Below are 14,713 nucleotides of genomic sequence, written 5' to 3' on the forward strand. Positions count from 1 at the left end.
AAGTCGCACCTACTTCCCACCCAGCGACTTCAATTCATCGGAGCTGTTCTGGACACCACTCTAATGAGGGCCTTTCTTCCCTCAGATCGTCAGTGGACTCTGCTCCATCTCTGTCGTCAGGTGCTCAAACATCCCTCCATACCTGCCCGACAGATGATGGTCCTCCTGGGGCACATGGCCTCGACAGTACATGTCCTTCCTCTGGCACGTCTCCACCTCCGCACACCTCAATGGACTCTCGCCAACCAATGGTCACAGACTACGGATCTTCTTTCTCATCCCATCTCTGTGACATCATCTCTTCAGCAATCGCTCCAATGGTGGTTGGACTCCTCAAATCTTTCCAGGGGTCTGCTCTTTCATCTACCCCCTCAATCTATGACCATCACCACGGATGCATCCCCCTATGCGTGGGGAGCTCACCTAGGAGATCTACGCACCCAGGGGCTTTGGACCCCACAGGAGCGTCGACATCACATCAATTTCTTGGAGCTCAGAGCCATGTTCTACGCTCTCAAGGCTTTCCAACACCTTCTCTGCCCTCAGGTTCTCCTCCTGTGCACGGACAATCAAGTTGCCATGTACTACATAAACAAGCAGGGCGGCACCGGATCTCGCCCCCTTTGTTTGGAGGCTCTGCGCATCTGGACCTGGGCCACGGCCCGCAATCACTTCCTCAAGGCTGTCTATATCCAGGGCGAACAGAACTCCCTGGCCGACAATCTCAGCCGCATCCTTCAACCTCACGAGTGGACGCTGGACCCTCCAACTCTACACTCCATCTTTGCTCGCTGGGACACACCGCAGGTGGACCTCTTTGCAGCACCTCACAACCATCAGCTGCCCCAATTCTGTTCCAGACTCTTCTCTCCTCATCGTCTGGCCCCGGATGCATTCCTGCTCGATTGGAGGGATCGATTCCTGTATGCCTTCCCTCCACTTCCTCTGATGTTGCGGACCTTATCCAAACTCCGCAAGGACAACGCCACCATGATTCTCATCGCCCCTCGGTGGCCTCGTCAACACTGGTTCTCCCTCCTGCTCCAACTCAGCTCCAGGGAGCCCATTCCTCTTCCTGTGTTTCCTACTCTACTTACACAACAGCATCAATCTCTGCTGCATCCCAATCTGTCTTCGCTCCACCTGACAGCTTGGTTTCTCTCGGGCTGACCTCTTCAGAAAAACTATCTCAGCCGGTCCGCCTCATATTGGACGCCTCCAGGAAACCAGCCACCCTCCAATGTTACCATCAGAAGTGGACCAGGTTCTCCTCGTGGTGTCTCCGGCATCATCTTGAACCCACCTCTTTAGCGGTGGAACCTGTATTGGAATATTTGCTCTCGCTGTCCAATGCTGGCCTCAAATCTACCTCCATCAGAGTCCACCTCAGTGCCATCACTGCGTTTCATGAGCCTATCCTCGGAAAACCCCTCACGGCTCATCCTCTGGTTTCCAGGTTCATGAGAGGTCTCTTCAATGTCAAACCACCTCTGAAGCCTCCTCCGGTCGTCTGGGACCTGAATGTGGTTTTATCAGCTCTCATGAAACCTCCGTTTGAGCCTCTTGCCACAACTTCGCTCAAATTTCTTACCTGGAAGGTGCTTTTCCTAATCGCCATCACCTCTGCCAGGAGGGTTAGTGAACTGCATGCACTGGTCGCCGACCCACCCTTCACGGTTTTTCACCATGACAAGGTGGTCTTACGTACCCATCCTAAATTCCTTCCAAAGGTGGTCTCAGCTTTTCACCTCAACCAGTCCATTGTGTTGCCCGTCTTTTTCCCTAAACCACATTCTCATCCTGGGGAACAGGCGCTGCACACGCTGGATTGCAAGCGTGCCCTTGCCTACTACCTTGACCGCATCAGGGCTCACCGCTCATCCCCTCAGCTCTTTTTGTCATTCGACCCTAATCGTCTAGGTCGTCCTGTTTCCAAAAGGACGCTTTCCAATTGGCTTGCTGCCTGTATTGCGTTCTGTTATGCTCGGGCCGGTCTCTCACTGGAAGGTGCAGTCACGGCCCACAGAGTCCGAGCTATGGCTGCTTCTGTAGCTTTCCTCCGTTCCACGCCCATCGAGGAAATCTGCAAGGCGGCCACTTGGTCCTCAGTTCATACGTTCACTTCTCACTACTGTCTGGATGCTTTTTCCAGACGGGATGGACACTTCGGCCAATCTGTGTTACAAAATTTATTTTCATAATGGCCAACCATCCCTCCTCCCTCTTTGTTAGCTTGGAGGTCACCCATGCGTTAAGAATATGCTGCCTGCTTGTCCTGGGATAAAGCACAGTTACTTACCGTAACAGGTGTTATCCAGGGACAGCAGGCAGATATTCTTACGTCCCACCCACCTCCCCGGGTTGGCTTCTTAGCTGGCTTATCCTAACTGGGGACCACGCACTCCTCCGTCGGGCGGGAAGGCACTCGCGCACGCGCGGTGCGGCCAACTAGAACTTTCTAGTAAAAAGGTCCGTACCGAGGGCTCCGTCGGTGACGTCACCCATGCGTTAAGAATATCTGCCTGCTGTCCCTGGATAACACCTGTTACGGTAAGTAACAGTGCTATACTGCAGGGACAGAGTGGCTCAAAAAGGAGGAGGCATTGCCATATACGTCAAAGAGGGAATTGAATCTACTGGAGAGAACATGCCACAACAGACAGATAAGTTATAGTCTCTATGGATCAAAATTCAAGGAACAAATGGACCAGAAACGAGGATAGGCATCTACTACCGACCCCCAGGGCAGTCTGAAGAAATTAATGAAGAAATGACGGATGAGATTAAACACAACTGCAAGGGAGGCAACACAGTTATCATGGGCGACTTCAACTATCCGGGGATAGAATGGAACCTAGGCACCTTCGGCTGTGCTAGAGAGACCAAGTTTCTGGAAACTGTAGGCGATTGCTTCCTGGAACAACTTGTCAAGGAAAACACAAGAGGAAACGCAATTCTGGACTTAGTTCTAAATGGGCTGCGAAGACCGGCACAGGATGTATAAGTAGAAGGGACGCTGGGAAACAGTGATCACAATATGATATGCTTCAACTTGGAAATAGGGGCGAAACATCGGTCCAGAATGACAGCCACGGCCCTAAACTTATGAAAAAGAAACTATGAAGGGATGAGACGCATGGTGGGAAAGAAAATTAAGAAGAGGATAAACACTATAAGAACGCTGGAGCAAGCTTGGTCTCTTTTTAAGGATATGGTCACCAAGGCGCAAAATCTATATATACCACGTATCAACAAGGGATCAAAGAGGAAAAAGAATAAAGAATCGACGTGGCTCACTGTAGAGGTTAAGGAAGCGATCAAAGACAAAAAAAACCTCGTTTAAGGAATGGAAAAAATCAAAAACGGACGAAAACTGGAATAAGCACAAACAACACCAACACAGGTGCCATAAGACGGTAAAAGTGGCAAAAAGAGACTACGAGGAAAAAATGGCCAAGGAGGCGAAAAACTTCAAGCCATTCTTTCGATATATTAAAGGAAAACGACCCGCGCAGGAAGCGGTGGGACCATTGGATGACCAAGGAATAAAGGGAACGCTAAAGGAGGACAAAGAAATCGCCGATAGACTGAACACATTTTTTGCATCTGTATTTACCAAAGAGGATATACACAGCATACCGGAACCCATCAGGCTATATGCTGGAAGCGAAAACAGGCAACTGACAGGGTTGATGGTCAGTCTAGAAGAGGTATGCAGGCAGATTGATAGGCTTAAGAGTGATAAATCCCTGGGACTGGATGGCATCCATCCGAGGGTCATCAAGGAACTGAAAGGGACCATAGCTGAACTGCTTCAACTAATAGCCAATCTGTCAATCAAAACAGGAAAGATTCCGGAAGACTGGAAGATGGCAAATGTTATGCCAATCTTCAAAAAAAGTTCAAGGGGAGATCCGGGAAACTACAGACCGGTGAGTCTGACCTTGGTACTGGGAAAGATGGTAGAGGCGCTGATAAAGGACCGCATCATTGATCACCTTGACGGATACAGTCTGATGAGGACCAGCCAGCACGGTTTCAGCAAAGGCAGATCTTGTTTGACAAACTTGCTGCACTTCTTCGAAGGAGTAAACAGGCAGATAGACAAGGGTGACCCAGTCGGCATTTTATATCTGGACTTTCAGAAGGTGTTCGACAAGGTTTCGCATGAACGACTACTTCGGAAAATTGCGAGCCATGGAATCAAGGGAGAAATACATGGATTAAAAACTGGCTGGAGCATAGGAAACAGAGAGTGGGGGTAAATAGGCAATACTCGGACTGGAAGAGGGTCATCAGTGGGGTGCCGTAGGGCTTGGTGCTTGGACCCGTACTCTTCAACATCTTTATAAACGATCTGAGCATAGGTACGACGAGCGAGGTGATTAAATTTGTGGATGACACAAAGTTATTCAGAGTAGTGAAGACGCAGGGGGATTGCGAAGATCTACAACGTGACATAATCAGGCTCGAGGAATGGGCATCAACATGGCAGATGAGATTCAACGTGGATAAGTGTAAAATGATGCATGTTGGTAACAAGAGTTTAGGAATGATAAAGAAGGGGATCACAAACAGATCGGAGAATGTTATCATGCTGCTGTACTGGGCCATGGTGCGTCCTCACCTGGAGTACTGTGTCCAGCTCTGGTCACAATATATGAAGAAGGACACAGTACTACTCAAAAGGGTCCAGAGAAGAGCAACCAAAATGGTTAAGTGGCTGGAGGAGTTGCCGTACAGTAAGAGATTGGAGAAACTGGGCCTCTTCTCCCTTGAAAAGAGGAGACTGAGAGGGGACATGATCAAAATATTCAAAATATTGAAGGGAATAGACTTAGCAGATAAAGACAGATTGTTCACCCTCTCCCAAGGTAGGGAGAACGAGAGGACACTCTCTAAAGTTGAAAGGGGATAGATTCCGTACAAATGTAAGGAAGTTCTTCTTCACCCAGAGAGTGGTAGAAAACTGGAACGCTCTTCCAGAGTCTGTTATATGGGGAAACACCCTCCTGGGATTCAAGACAAAGTTGGACAAATTCCTGCTAAACTGGAATGTTCGCAGGTGAGGCTGGACTCATTTAGAGCACTGGTCTTTGACCTTGGGGCCGCCGCATGAGCAGACTGCTGGGCACAATGGACCACTGGTCTGACCCAGCAGCGGCAATTCTTATGTCCTTAAGCTTTTATATAGCTTTTTCAGGCAGCATCCATGAAGCCCATGTCCAAGCATGCCCTGCATGCTTAGACTGCATTATTTCCTTGGACGTTATGCAAACTGCCCTGAATGTACACCTGGACATACCCACACTATATCCAGTAAGATGTAACGTGAGCAATAGGCCTGAAAGTATAACAAGTAATTGTAAAAAGTATAACAAGAAATTGTAAAAATGTACTTTTTTGTTAAAACGATATGTGATAAGTAATTTTAAATATGATTTTGTGATCAGCAACCAAAAATCTGTAAGATGCACCCGAAAGTATTGAAGAAGCAAAACCTTTGTTGTCCAGTGTACCGTATTTTCACGTAGATAACGCGCACCTGTGTAAAACGCGCACACGGGTATAGCGCGCGAAAAACACAAATTTATGTACAGAATTTTTTATATACCGCGCACACCCGTATACCGCGCATGCTGCCCGACTCTCCGGTCGCCGCCCGACTCTCCTTTCGCCCGCCCCGACTCTCCTCTCCCCCTTGAAGTCCTGTCCCCACCCTGAAAGCCTGATGCCCCCCCCCCGAAGTCCGATTCACCCCCCCCCCCGCAGGACCGTTCGCACCCACACCGCGAAGGACCGCTCGCACGCACCCGCACCCCGAAGGACCGCTCGCACACACCCCCACCCGCACCCACACCCCCACCCTGAAGGACCGCTCGCACCCCCACAGGCTCTCGACCCCCCCCCCATCATGTAGAAGCTCCTACCGGTGTCCTGCTGCTTCCTCTTGGTGGTCCCGACTCCCCGACACGATCGGGGCAAAAGGGAGCTCAAGCCCTCTTGCCCCAGCCAACCGCGGCACCCCCGACACGATCGGGGTAAGAGGGAGCTCAAGCCCTCTTGCCCCAGCCAACCGCGGCACCCCCGACACGATCGGGGCAAGAGGGAGCTCAAGCCCTCTTGCCCCACCCCGACTCCCCGACACGATTGGGGCAAGAGGGAGATCAAGCCCATCCGGGTTGGGCCCATGTGCCTCAGGCCCCGCCCCCAGGTGGGACCTAAGGCTCCCGGGCCTATTCTGATTGGCCCAGGCGCCTTAGGCCCCACCAGTAGGCGGAGCTTTGGGACGGATGAGCCAATCCGGCCTCATTCCGTCGTTGGCTGCCTGCCGGACAGGCGAGTTTGACTCCCGTCTGTCCGGCCAACTACACAAAGGTACGGGGAAGGGGGGTGGGGGTTTCGTGGGGGTCGGCCAGGGGGGTCGCAGGTCGGCTGGGGGGGGCGGTCGAAGGTTCTTGGGGGGGCGGTCGTTGGGGGGAGGGGGGTTTGCGTCGAGGGTAGGAGGGCCTGGGATCCCTCCTGCCTGTAATGTAGTGCGGGGTGGGGGTAGGGGGTCGCCGAGGCCAGGAGGGTTTGGGCTCCCTCCTGGCCCGAACAACTAGCGGGGAGGTGGGGGTCACCAGGGCCAGGAGGACTTGGGCTCCCTCCTGGCCCGATATTGTCGGTGAGTTGGGGAGTCGGCGGGGCAAGAGGGCTTGGGCTCCCTTTTGCCCCGATCGTGTCGGGGAGTCGGGGGGGCAAGAGGGCTTGAGCTCCCTCTTGCCCCGATCGTGTCGGGGGTGCCGCGGTTGGCTGGGGCAAGAGGGCTTGAGTTCCCTCTTGCCCCGATCGTGTCGGGTGTCGGGACCGCCAAGAGGAAGCAGCAGGACACCGGTAGGAGCTTCTACATGATTGGGGGGGTCGGGAGGCTGTGGGGGTGCGGGTGGGAGTGCGGGTGCGGGTGGGAGTGCGTGCGAGCGGTCCTTCGGGGTGGGGGTGCGAGCGGTCCTGCGGGGGTGAATTGGACGTCGGGGGGGGGGGGGGAACTATGTAAAAAAAAATTTGTACAACGCGCTCACACGTAAAACGTGCGAGGGTATGCGCGGTACGTAAAAACCACGTATAACGCGCGCGTAATATGCGAGAAAATACGGTAATCAGTGGCTTTGAGGGACCCCAGGATGGGCTTTAAAAATGTTTTAAATTTATTTTCTTATCAAGCACAATCAAATTCATGGGAAAAACTTCAATTTGCACAGTTTTTCCAACTTTAGGTTTTTCTGGATAATCCTAATATCTTCTCAGTTTCCTTGCCTAAAAAGGAGAGATTTTTCATGGAATGATAATTCTCATAACAGTTCATCTAAGGCTAAGGCCACTTTTTAGCACCGCTTAATAAAAAGAACACTACAAGCCCTAAGAAAGTAAAATGTGTTCAACCCTTGATTCAATGTACATAAATAGGAAAGGAGTTCCAAAGTGATGAGTTATGAAAGTAAGTTATTTTGCTTTATCAAATTAAATAGATAAGGTAGTATAATTCACACCTGGGTGATAATGGCACTCATCTACATCTTCTGCTACAACCGTGAGGCAGTATATTTCTCAAAACATATTTTGAAATTTAAAATGTAGACAAGTACGTTCTTAGTGTATTAAGTATATTTTCCTGAATTGTGGAGAACAGTGGCGTAACAATTGGGGGGCCCGCCTCCGCTTCATTTTGGGCTTGGGCACCTTCCAGACTTGCAGCACCCCTTTACCTTTGCTTGAAGGGATGCAGAAGCCCTGCCAGCCAAATAAATACATATATAACATAGTAACATAGTAGATGACGGCAGATAAAGACCCGAATGGTCCATCCAGTATGCCCAACCTGATTCAATTTAAATTTTTTAAATTTTTTCTTCTTAGCTATTTCTGGGCAAGAATCCAAAGCTCTACCCGGTACTGTGTTTGGGTTCCTACTGCCGAAATCTCCATTAAAACCTACTCCAGCCCATCTACACCCTCCCAGCCATTGAAGCCCTCCCCAGCCCATCCTCCACCAAATGGCCATATACAGACACAGACCGTGCAAGTCTGCCCAGTACTGGCCCTAGTTCCCCACCTCCTCGCACTGCTTCCATTAAGGCAGAAATTGGCGGCATGCCTTTAGATCTAGCAACAATGGCTGAAGGCACACTGTTGACTTTTGCATTAAGGAAGCAGTACAAAGAGAAGGGGAACCTCAGCAATGTGTTTATTTGGCTTGCGTGGCTAAGCATCCCCACCAGCAAAGGTATGTTTAGCGTGGGGGGAAGGGAAAGAGAGGAAGAGGGAGCAATGTGTTGCACCCCCAAAGTTGGAGGGCTTGTTATGCCCATAAGGAGAATCTAGTACAGTTAATACAGTTTTGTTCTTGGCTCTGCGTGTGACAGTATAGAAATGAGACAAAAAAAGTAACGGGTGTAGAATAATTCAGTAATTCAATGTAAACTTTTTTTTAAACAGTGACTTGGACATGTCAGAGTTTCTTATTAATCCTAATGCAGGACCTTGCTGCTATAACTTGATTGCTGTCTCTAACCACTATGGAGGAATGGGAGGAGGACATTGTAAGTTAGCTTTGTGTTTTCATCTTTTTAAACCTCTGTACATATTATCAAGCATATAATATCTTACAAATCAGAGAAAATCTCTACTCCAAAAATGATATGAATTGTCATTTTACACACACACAATTCATATCATTTTTGGAGTAGAGATTTTATAGGTAAAATAGCTGACAACTAAAAAACAAACAAACTAATGAATTGTGTTATCATAGCTTTAGAACCCTGTGCAGCAGCTTGACCAGTCAGTATTTCTCATTCTGTGGTTGGTCTGGCAATCTTGTGCATTCTGAAATGGTTTGGTAGGAATCTAATATAATAAAACCCTAAGCACGCATGCACACTCTTACCTAAGTGTTCCATTTGCCGTGAACCTGTAGATCCCCGTCGGCAAGAGTGCGCATCCGCGCTTCTACTCCCTCCCTCGACTCATTAGAAGGAAGCAGTTCATCTTCTTCGCCATACCCGAACCCCCATTGAGCCTCCCATCCACCCTGAAACAACAAAAAACCTTCCGGAACCAGAAGCATCCCCAGCACTTTAAAGATGCTGCTTCACGACCTTCTAATGCCGATTTCCTCTGCCGCATCCCTGATGACATCATCAGAGGCAGAGATGCAGCAGAGGAAATCGGCATTAGAAGGTCCTGAAGCAGCGTCTTTAAAGTGCTGGGGACGCTGCTGGTTCCGGAAGGTTTGTAGGTCGTCTCAGAGTGGGAGGGGCGGATGGGAGGGTCAATGGGATCGGCTGCACGTGGCGGGGGAGGGGGGGAGATGGAAGCAGACTGATCACCGGTTCTACTGCATAGGGGGATGGGAGAGAGGGAAATAAAAATGCCGGGTTCTACTGTACAGGGGGAATGGGGGGGGTAGAAATTTAAAGATGCTGCTCATTGGGTCTACTACACAGGGGGATGGGAGGGAGGTAGGCAGGCAAAGTCTGGAAGGCAGTGAGGGGGACATAGGAAGGAGGCACTGGGGGCAATAAGGACATAGGAAGGGGCACTGAGGGCACTAAGGACACAGGACAGAGGCACTGGGGGCACTAAGGACACGGGAAGGAGGCACTGGGAGCACTAAGGACACAGGACGGATGCACTGGGGCCACTGAGGACATGGGAAGGAGGCACTGAGGGCACTAAGGATGTAGGAAGGGGTACTAAGGACATTGGAAGGAAGCACTGGGGTACTAAGGACATAGGAAAGGGCACTAAGGACATAGGAAGGAAGTACTGAGGGCACTAAGGACATAAGATGGGACACTATGGACATAGGAAGGGGGCCACTGAGAGACAGGCAGGCATGGCGCAACAGAGAAATACAGGGGGCCAGGGAGAGACACAGACAGAAAGAATGACAGACAGACAGCCTCCAACGAGAAAGAGACAAAGAAAAAAAAACCCAAAAATAGACATCTACTCTAACACCCATTAATATATCGGGCTAAAACACTAGTACTTAATATATTCTTTTGTTCTTCCAAGCAGTAAGAGAGACATTTTTAAAAAGTACAGATTTTTTTTTTTCTGAGCCACTAGTTTGGGGTGTTGCACCTGGAGATTCCAGGACCCTCCCCCTTCCTTCTCCCCAGCCTCCTCTCTTTTGTGCCTCAGAGTTCCTTGTACAGTACTCCTAGAGAACCTGAACTAATTGTATGTAATTCAACAGACAATATGTTTCTTTAAGTAGAGTGCTGTGCCTGAGTTTTGTTGTTCATAGGCCTTAATGATGGTGCTGCACGAAAAAGGAAAGAAGTACTATGCATATGGAACATATAAGGCAAACCTGTTGGCAGAAAAATGTGGCTGATGCCACATCTTCAGTTTCATGAAAAGAGCTGGTGTCTGTGCAGTGCAGCTTGTAAGTTGCAGCTGGTTTGTGCAGCGCGGGTGAGACGTTTTCAGCAGAGCATTTTTTAATGTCTTTGCAGTCAGCCCTGGAGTCAAGTAGAAGTGCTCCGCCTCAACTGTCCCTTGTTAAGTCAAATTTTTTAGCCCAGAGTATCAAGTTTGTTGTCTTTTATTACACACTTGTAAATCTTTCTTATGGGGAAAGAGATGCCCTTCCCTAGCTTTGGGGCTTAATATAGCTCTACCCCTTCTAGTCAAAATAAAATAAATGGAACTGACTGTTCCATAGGATGCTGTAGCATGGAAATGATTGCATAAAGTCAGTGAAAGTCCTTTGCCTTTTCCAGAAACCTCTGGAAGATTCAATCTGTTTGTTACCAAGGTCAGTGGTATAACTTGTGTGATTAGTGAACTGTTATCATCAAAGAATATCTGTTAAAGATAATCAACTGGTTTTCTACTGAGATTGAATTGAAGATTGAGGCTGGACATAAGAATTACAGAGGTCTCTAGGAAGAATAGCAGTTTGTTTTTGCTTTATGTACCAAAGAAAATCTAAATTAATGCTTGATCAAGGAACATAAATAAAACATGAGCTTTCCCCCAGATTGAAAGATTAGGTTTCTTACCTCTGCTAATCTTCCTTCTTGTATATCTCCTCTAGAACCTGAACTATCGGGTAGTGCATCCATTCCAGCCTTGGCTGCAGAATTTAAAAATAACACCAACCCCCCTCTGCGAGGTCACTTGTGTGGCCACTCCCCTTGAAGTTCAGTAGGTAGCAAAGCCAGGAGTATCTAATACAAACAGGAAACACAAGAAAAAGAGAGGGGAGTGCGGGGACTCCCCGACACAAATCAATGCTGCTCATGATAACCAAATACATAATCTACAACTGCCAATAAAAGTTATGTTAGGATAATAAGAAATTGAAACATTTCACACCTGCAAAACTGAAGAACAGATAACTAAAGATGACCCAGCCTAAAGAGCAGAAGGTGCACCATCCCAGGACCCCTAAAACCCCATAAGCTTAAATAAAAGGACTCTCGGGGAAATGTTAGCGAGGCTGGTCAAAGAGAGAAAGCCAACTTATCAGTTACTGGCAGGCAACCTGCAAATTGGACAAAACAGAAGGGCGGGAGTTCAGGCTCCAGAGGAGATATACAAGAAGGAAGATTAGCAGAGGTAAGAAACCTAATTTTTCATTCTTGTACAATCCATCTGGAGACTGAACTATTAGGACGTATCAAAGCAGTCCCAAATCTCGGGGGAGGGGGGGCCCAATGAGCCCACCGCCAGAACAGACGGGACAAAGGCCTTAACACTCATAGCTGCCACATCAAGCCGGTAAAACCTGGAAAAAAAATATAAAGGGAAACCCACAAGGCCGCCCGACAAATCTCAGGCGAGACCACATGAGTCATCCTACGAGGAAGCCCTCCGGGAGAGTGAGTTCTCACGCCAAAGGGAGGCTGCGTTCCCACCGCCACATGGACCGTGGAAATGCCCACATGCAACCAACGTGAGAAGGTAGCCTCAGAAGTAGGCCGACTCCGGCGTGCGGGGCCCACCAGGACAAACAGATGGTCCAACAGATGGAAGTCGTTAGTAGCCTCAAGGCATCTCAAAAAGAGATGCCACACCTCAAGAGACCGCAAAACACAGGTCGTAGACTTGGAACCCGACAGAACAAAAGTGGGTAGCTGAACTACATGGGTGACGTGGACAGCTGACCCCACATGCAGAAGAAAAAAAGACATGGTCCTCAAAACAACCGCAGACTCCGTAATGCAGAGAAAAGGATCCCTGCATGACATAGCCTGAAGCTCCAACAGACCCTGAGCAGAAGCGACCATAACGAGGAAATCAATCTTGACGACAACATCTCTCAGAGAAATCCTAGCCAGCGGTTCATAGATCAAACGAGCCAATGAGTGGAGAATCAGACTCAGATCCTTTTGAGAACCAGGCAGTCACAAGGGAGGCTGCAGCCTCTCCGCTTCCTCGTAAGAAGCCTACAACATTTTGGAGAGACACCAGAGAACCCTCGAGAGAAGAGGGACCCGAACACGACAGTCCCGCAATGGGGACCTGGAAGAAGAAACCGCCAGACCCTTCCTGAAGCCAGCCCACAGGAAGGCCAGAACAGGCCCACCGATGGGGCCAAAGGATCCATGTGAACTGCTGCATACCAGGCCGAAAAGCACTTCTAGGCGTGAGCAATCTCCGATGGCAAGGAAGACACAGACCCCTCAACCACACCAGGTCTGCGTACCAAGGACAGCCAGGCCAGTTTGGGGCCACTAGGAACACCGGACCTGCGTGAGATGCCACCCGGCCCAGAATGCGCCCTATCATAGGCCATGGGGAAAAGCCATACAGAAGTTCCCCATTAGTCCATGGTTGAACCAGAGTGCCGAGCCCTGCTCTGCCAACCTCCTGTCGGGGGCTGAAGAACCTGTCCGCCTTCCGGTTCCCCGAGGACGCTATCAGATCAAAGACGGGGTGACCCCTCCAAAGAAACATGGTTTTGAACGCTAGCCCGGACAGGGACCATTCTCCTGGGTCCAGAATCTGACAACTGAGGAAGTCTACTGGCACATTGTCCACCCCTGCCACAGGAGCGGAGGACAAGGCCATCAGACGCTTCTCCGCCTAGGCAACAAGCATCCGAGTCTCTAGGCTCAGCAGGGGACTCCTCATACCCCTCTAACAAGATGACATAGACAACCACCAGCGCAATGTCCGAGAATATGCAGAGAATCCCTTGAAATCGCAGCAGGCCAGACAGACCATACACATCTCCAGCCGATTGAACAACTATCTGCTCCCCAACGCAGTCCATCAACAGTGGACCGTCACAGACCGCAAACTGCTCCCCAACTGGAGAGACTCGCGTCCATCGCCAGGGGCACCCAGACCAAGATGCGCAGAGGGAGCCCTCTGTTCAGAGAAACCAGGATCAGCCACAACGCCATACAGCTGCGAGTCGTTGCCAAGCATGGCAACTTCACCCCAGCACATCCCGCTGAGGATTCTACCAGGATAGAAGGGACAACTGAAGAGAACGGATGTGAGCCCTTGCCCACGGATCACAACTATGGTCACCAAAAACCCAATACCTGCAGATACTGCCAGTCTGTCGGGGCTGGAGCCACTAACGTGTCCCGACTGCACTCCGAAGCTTGATCGTCCCGGAGTCCATCAGAAACACTTGGTTCCTGCCCACATGGAACCAGACCCCCATGTACTCCAAGTCCTGTGGCAGCTCGAAGCGACACGTCATGAGATGGATCACCCAGCCGAGACTGTCCAGCAGTCACCGCTTGGCAAACCGCCTAGGGCCTTCCATCAAAGAGGGAGCTCTGATCAGCCAGCCGTCGAGGTACTGATGGACTTGCACCCCCAGTGAGCACAGATGGACAGCCACCACCACCATGACTGTGGTGAATGATCTGGGCACCGACACCAACCTGACGGGCAGTGCCATGACCTGGAAGTGCCTCTCGAGAACATGCAACCTCAGGAACCTCCGATGATCTGGAAAAAACAAAACAAAAAATTGAGATGTGGAGGTACACTTTTGAGAAGTCCAAGGAAGCTAAAAACTCCCTGGACGCCACTGCTGCCACCACTGAATGCACCGTTTCCAGCCAGAAATGTGGAACTCAGAGGACGGCGTTCACTGCCTTCAGGACCATAATTGGTCAGCAATCAGAGTTTTTTCATTGGCATGATGAAGTAAATGGCGTATCCCCTGGTGCCCCAGTTTCCCTTTGGGACAGGCTCTATAGCTGCCTGATCCAGCAACCTATGTGCTATGGCTCGCACCTGGCTGGCCATGTTCGGAATTCCCACAGGAAGGGACAAGAAGGCCGGAAAAACTGTAGTCAAAGACCTTTCCTAAGCCCAAGGACTCACTGGGCTGAGATTACCATTTGCCATTCCGGAAGGAAGGCCAAAAGCCACCCCCCGCCAGAGACCTGATGGCATATTTTTCTCTAGAAAGGGGCAGAAGACCGGGAGTAAAAAAACTGTGGGAGTGCTGCACCTCCAAAGCCAGGACTGGAGGGAGCTCTGAAACGCTGTCCCGCCGCTGGGAGTCCGGTGAACTCCAGCATGGACGAAAATTCAGCCATCCCACACCCCTGGTCGGACGAGGTCTAGAGCCCGGGAGCACCTCAGGCTACAGACCTGAACACTGGCCATAGGTCATCCAAACCTTGGCAGAACAGGAGCAAACACGTAAAAGGAACCTGCTCACTGAGCCTTTAGCTGAAGTAGC

At 50.1% G+C, this 14,713-nt stretch overlaps 1 protein-coding gene across 8 annotated transcripts in view; it reads left to right on the forward strand.

Moving 5' to 3' along the window:
- Positions 1-14,713, forward strand: part of USP15 (ubiquitin specific peptidase 15) — a 323,996-nt gene that overhangs the window by 287,600 nt on the left and 21,683 nt on the right. For all 8 annotated transcript variants that reach the window (XM_033959056.1, XM_033959057.1, XM_033959058.1 and 5 more), the window contains one exon: positions 8,476-8,579. In XM_033959056.1, the coding sequence (XP_033814947.1) occupies positions 8,476-8,579 (104 nt within the window). The remainder of the gene's footprint in view (positions 1-8,475; positions 8,580-14,713) is intronic.

Source organism: Geotrypetes seraphini, chromosome 9 (genome assembly GCF_902459505.1).
Source record: "Geotrypetes seraphini chromosome 9, aGeoSer1.1, whole genome shotgun sequence".
In the NCBI taxonomy this organism is placed as follows: Eukaryota; Metazoa; Chordata; class Amphibia; order Gymnophiona; family Dermophiidae; genus Geotrypetes; species Geotrypetes seraphini.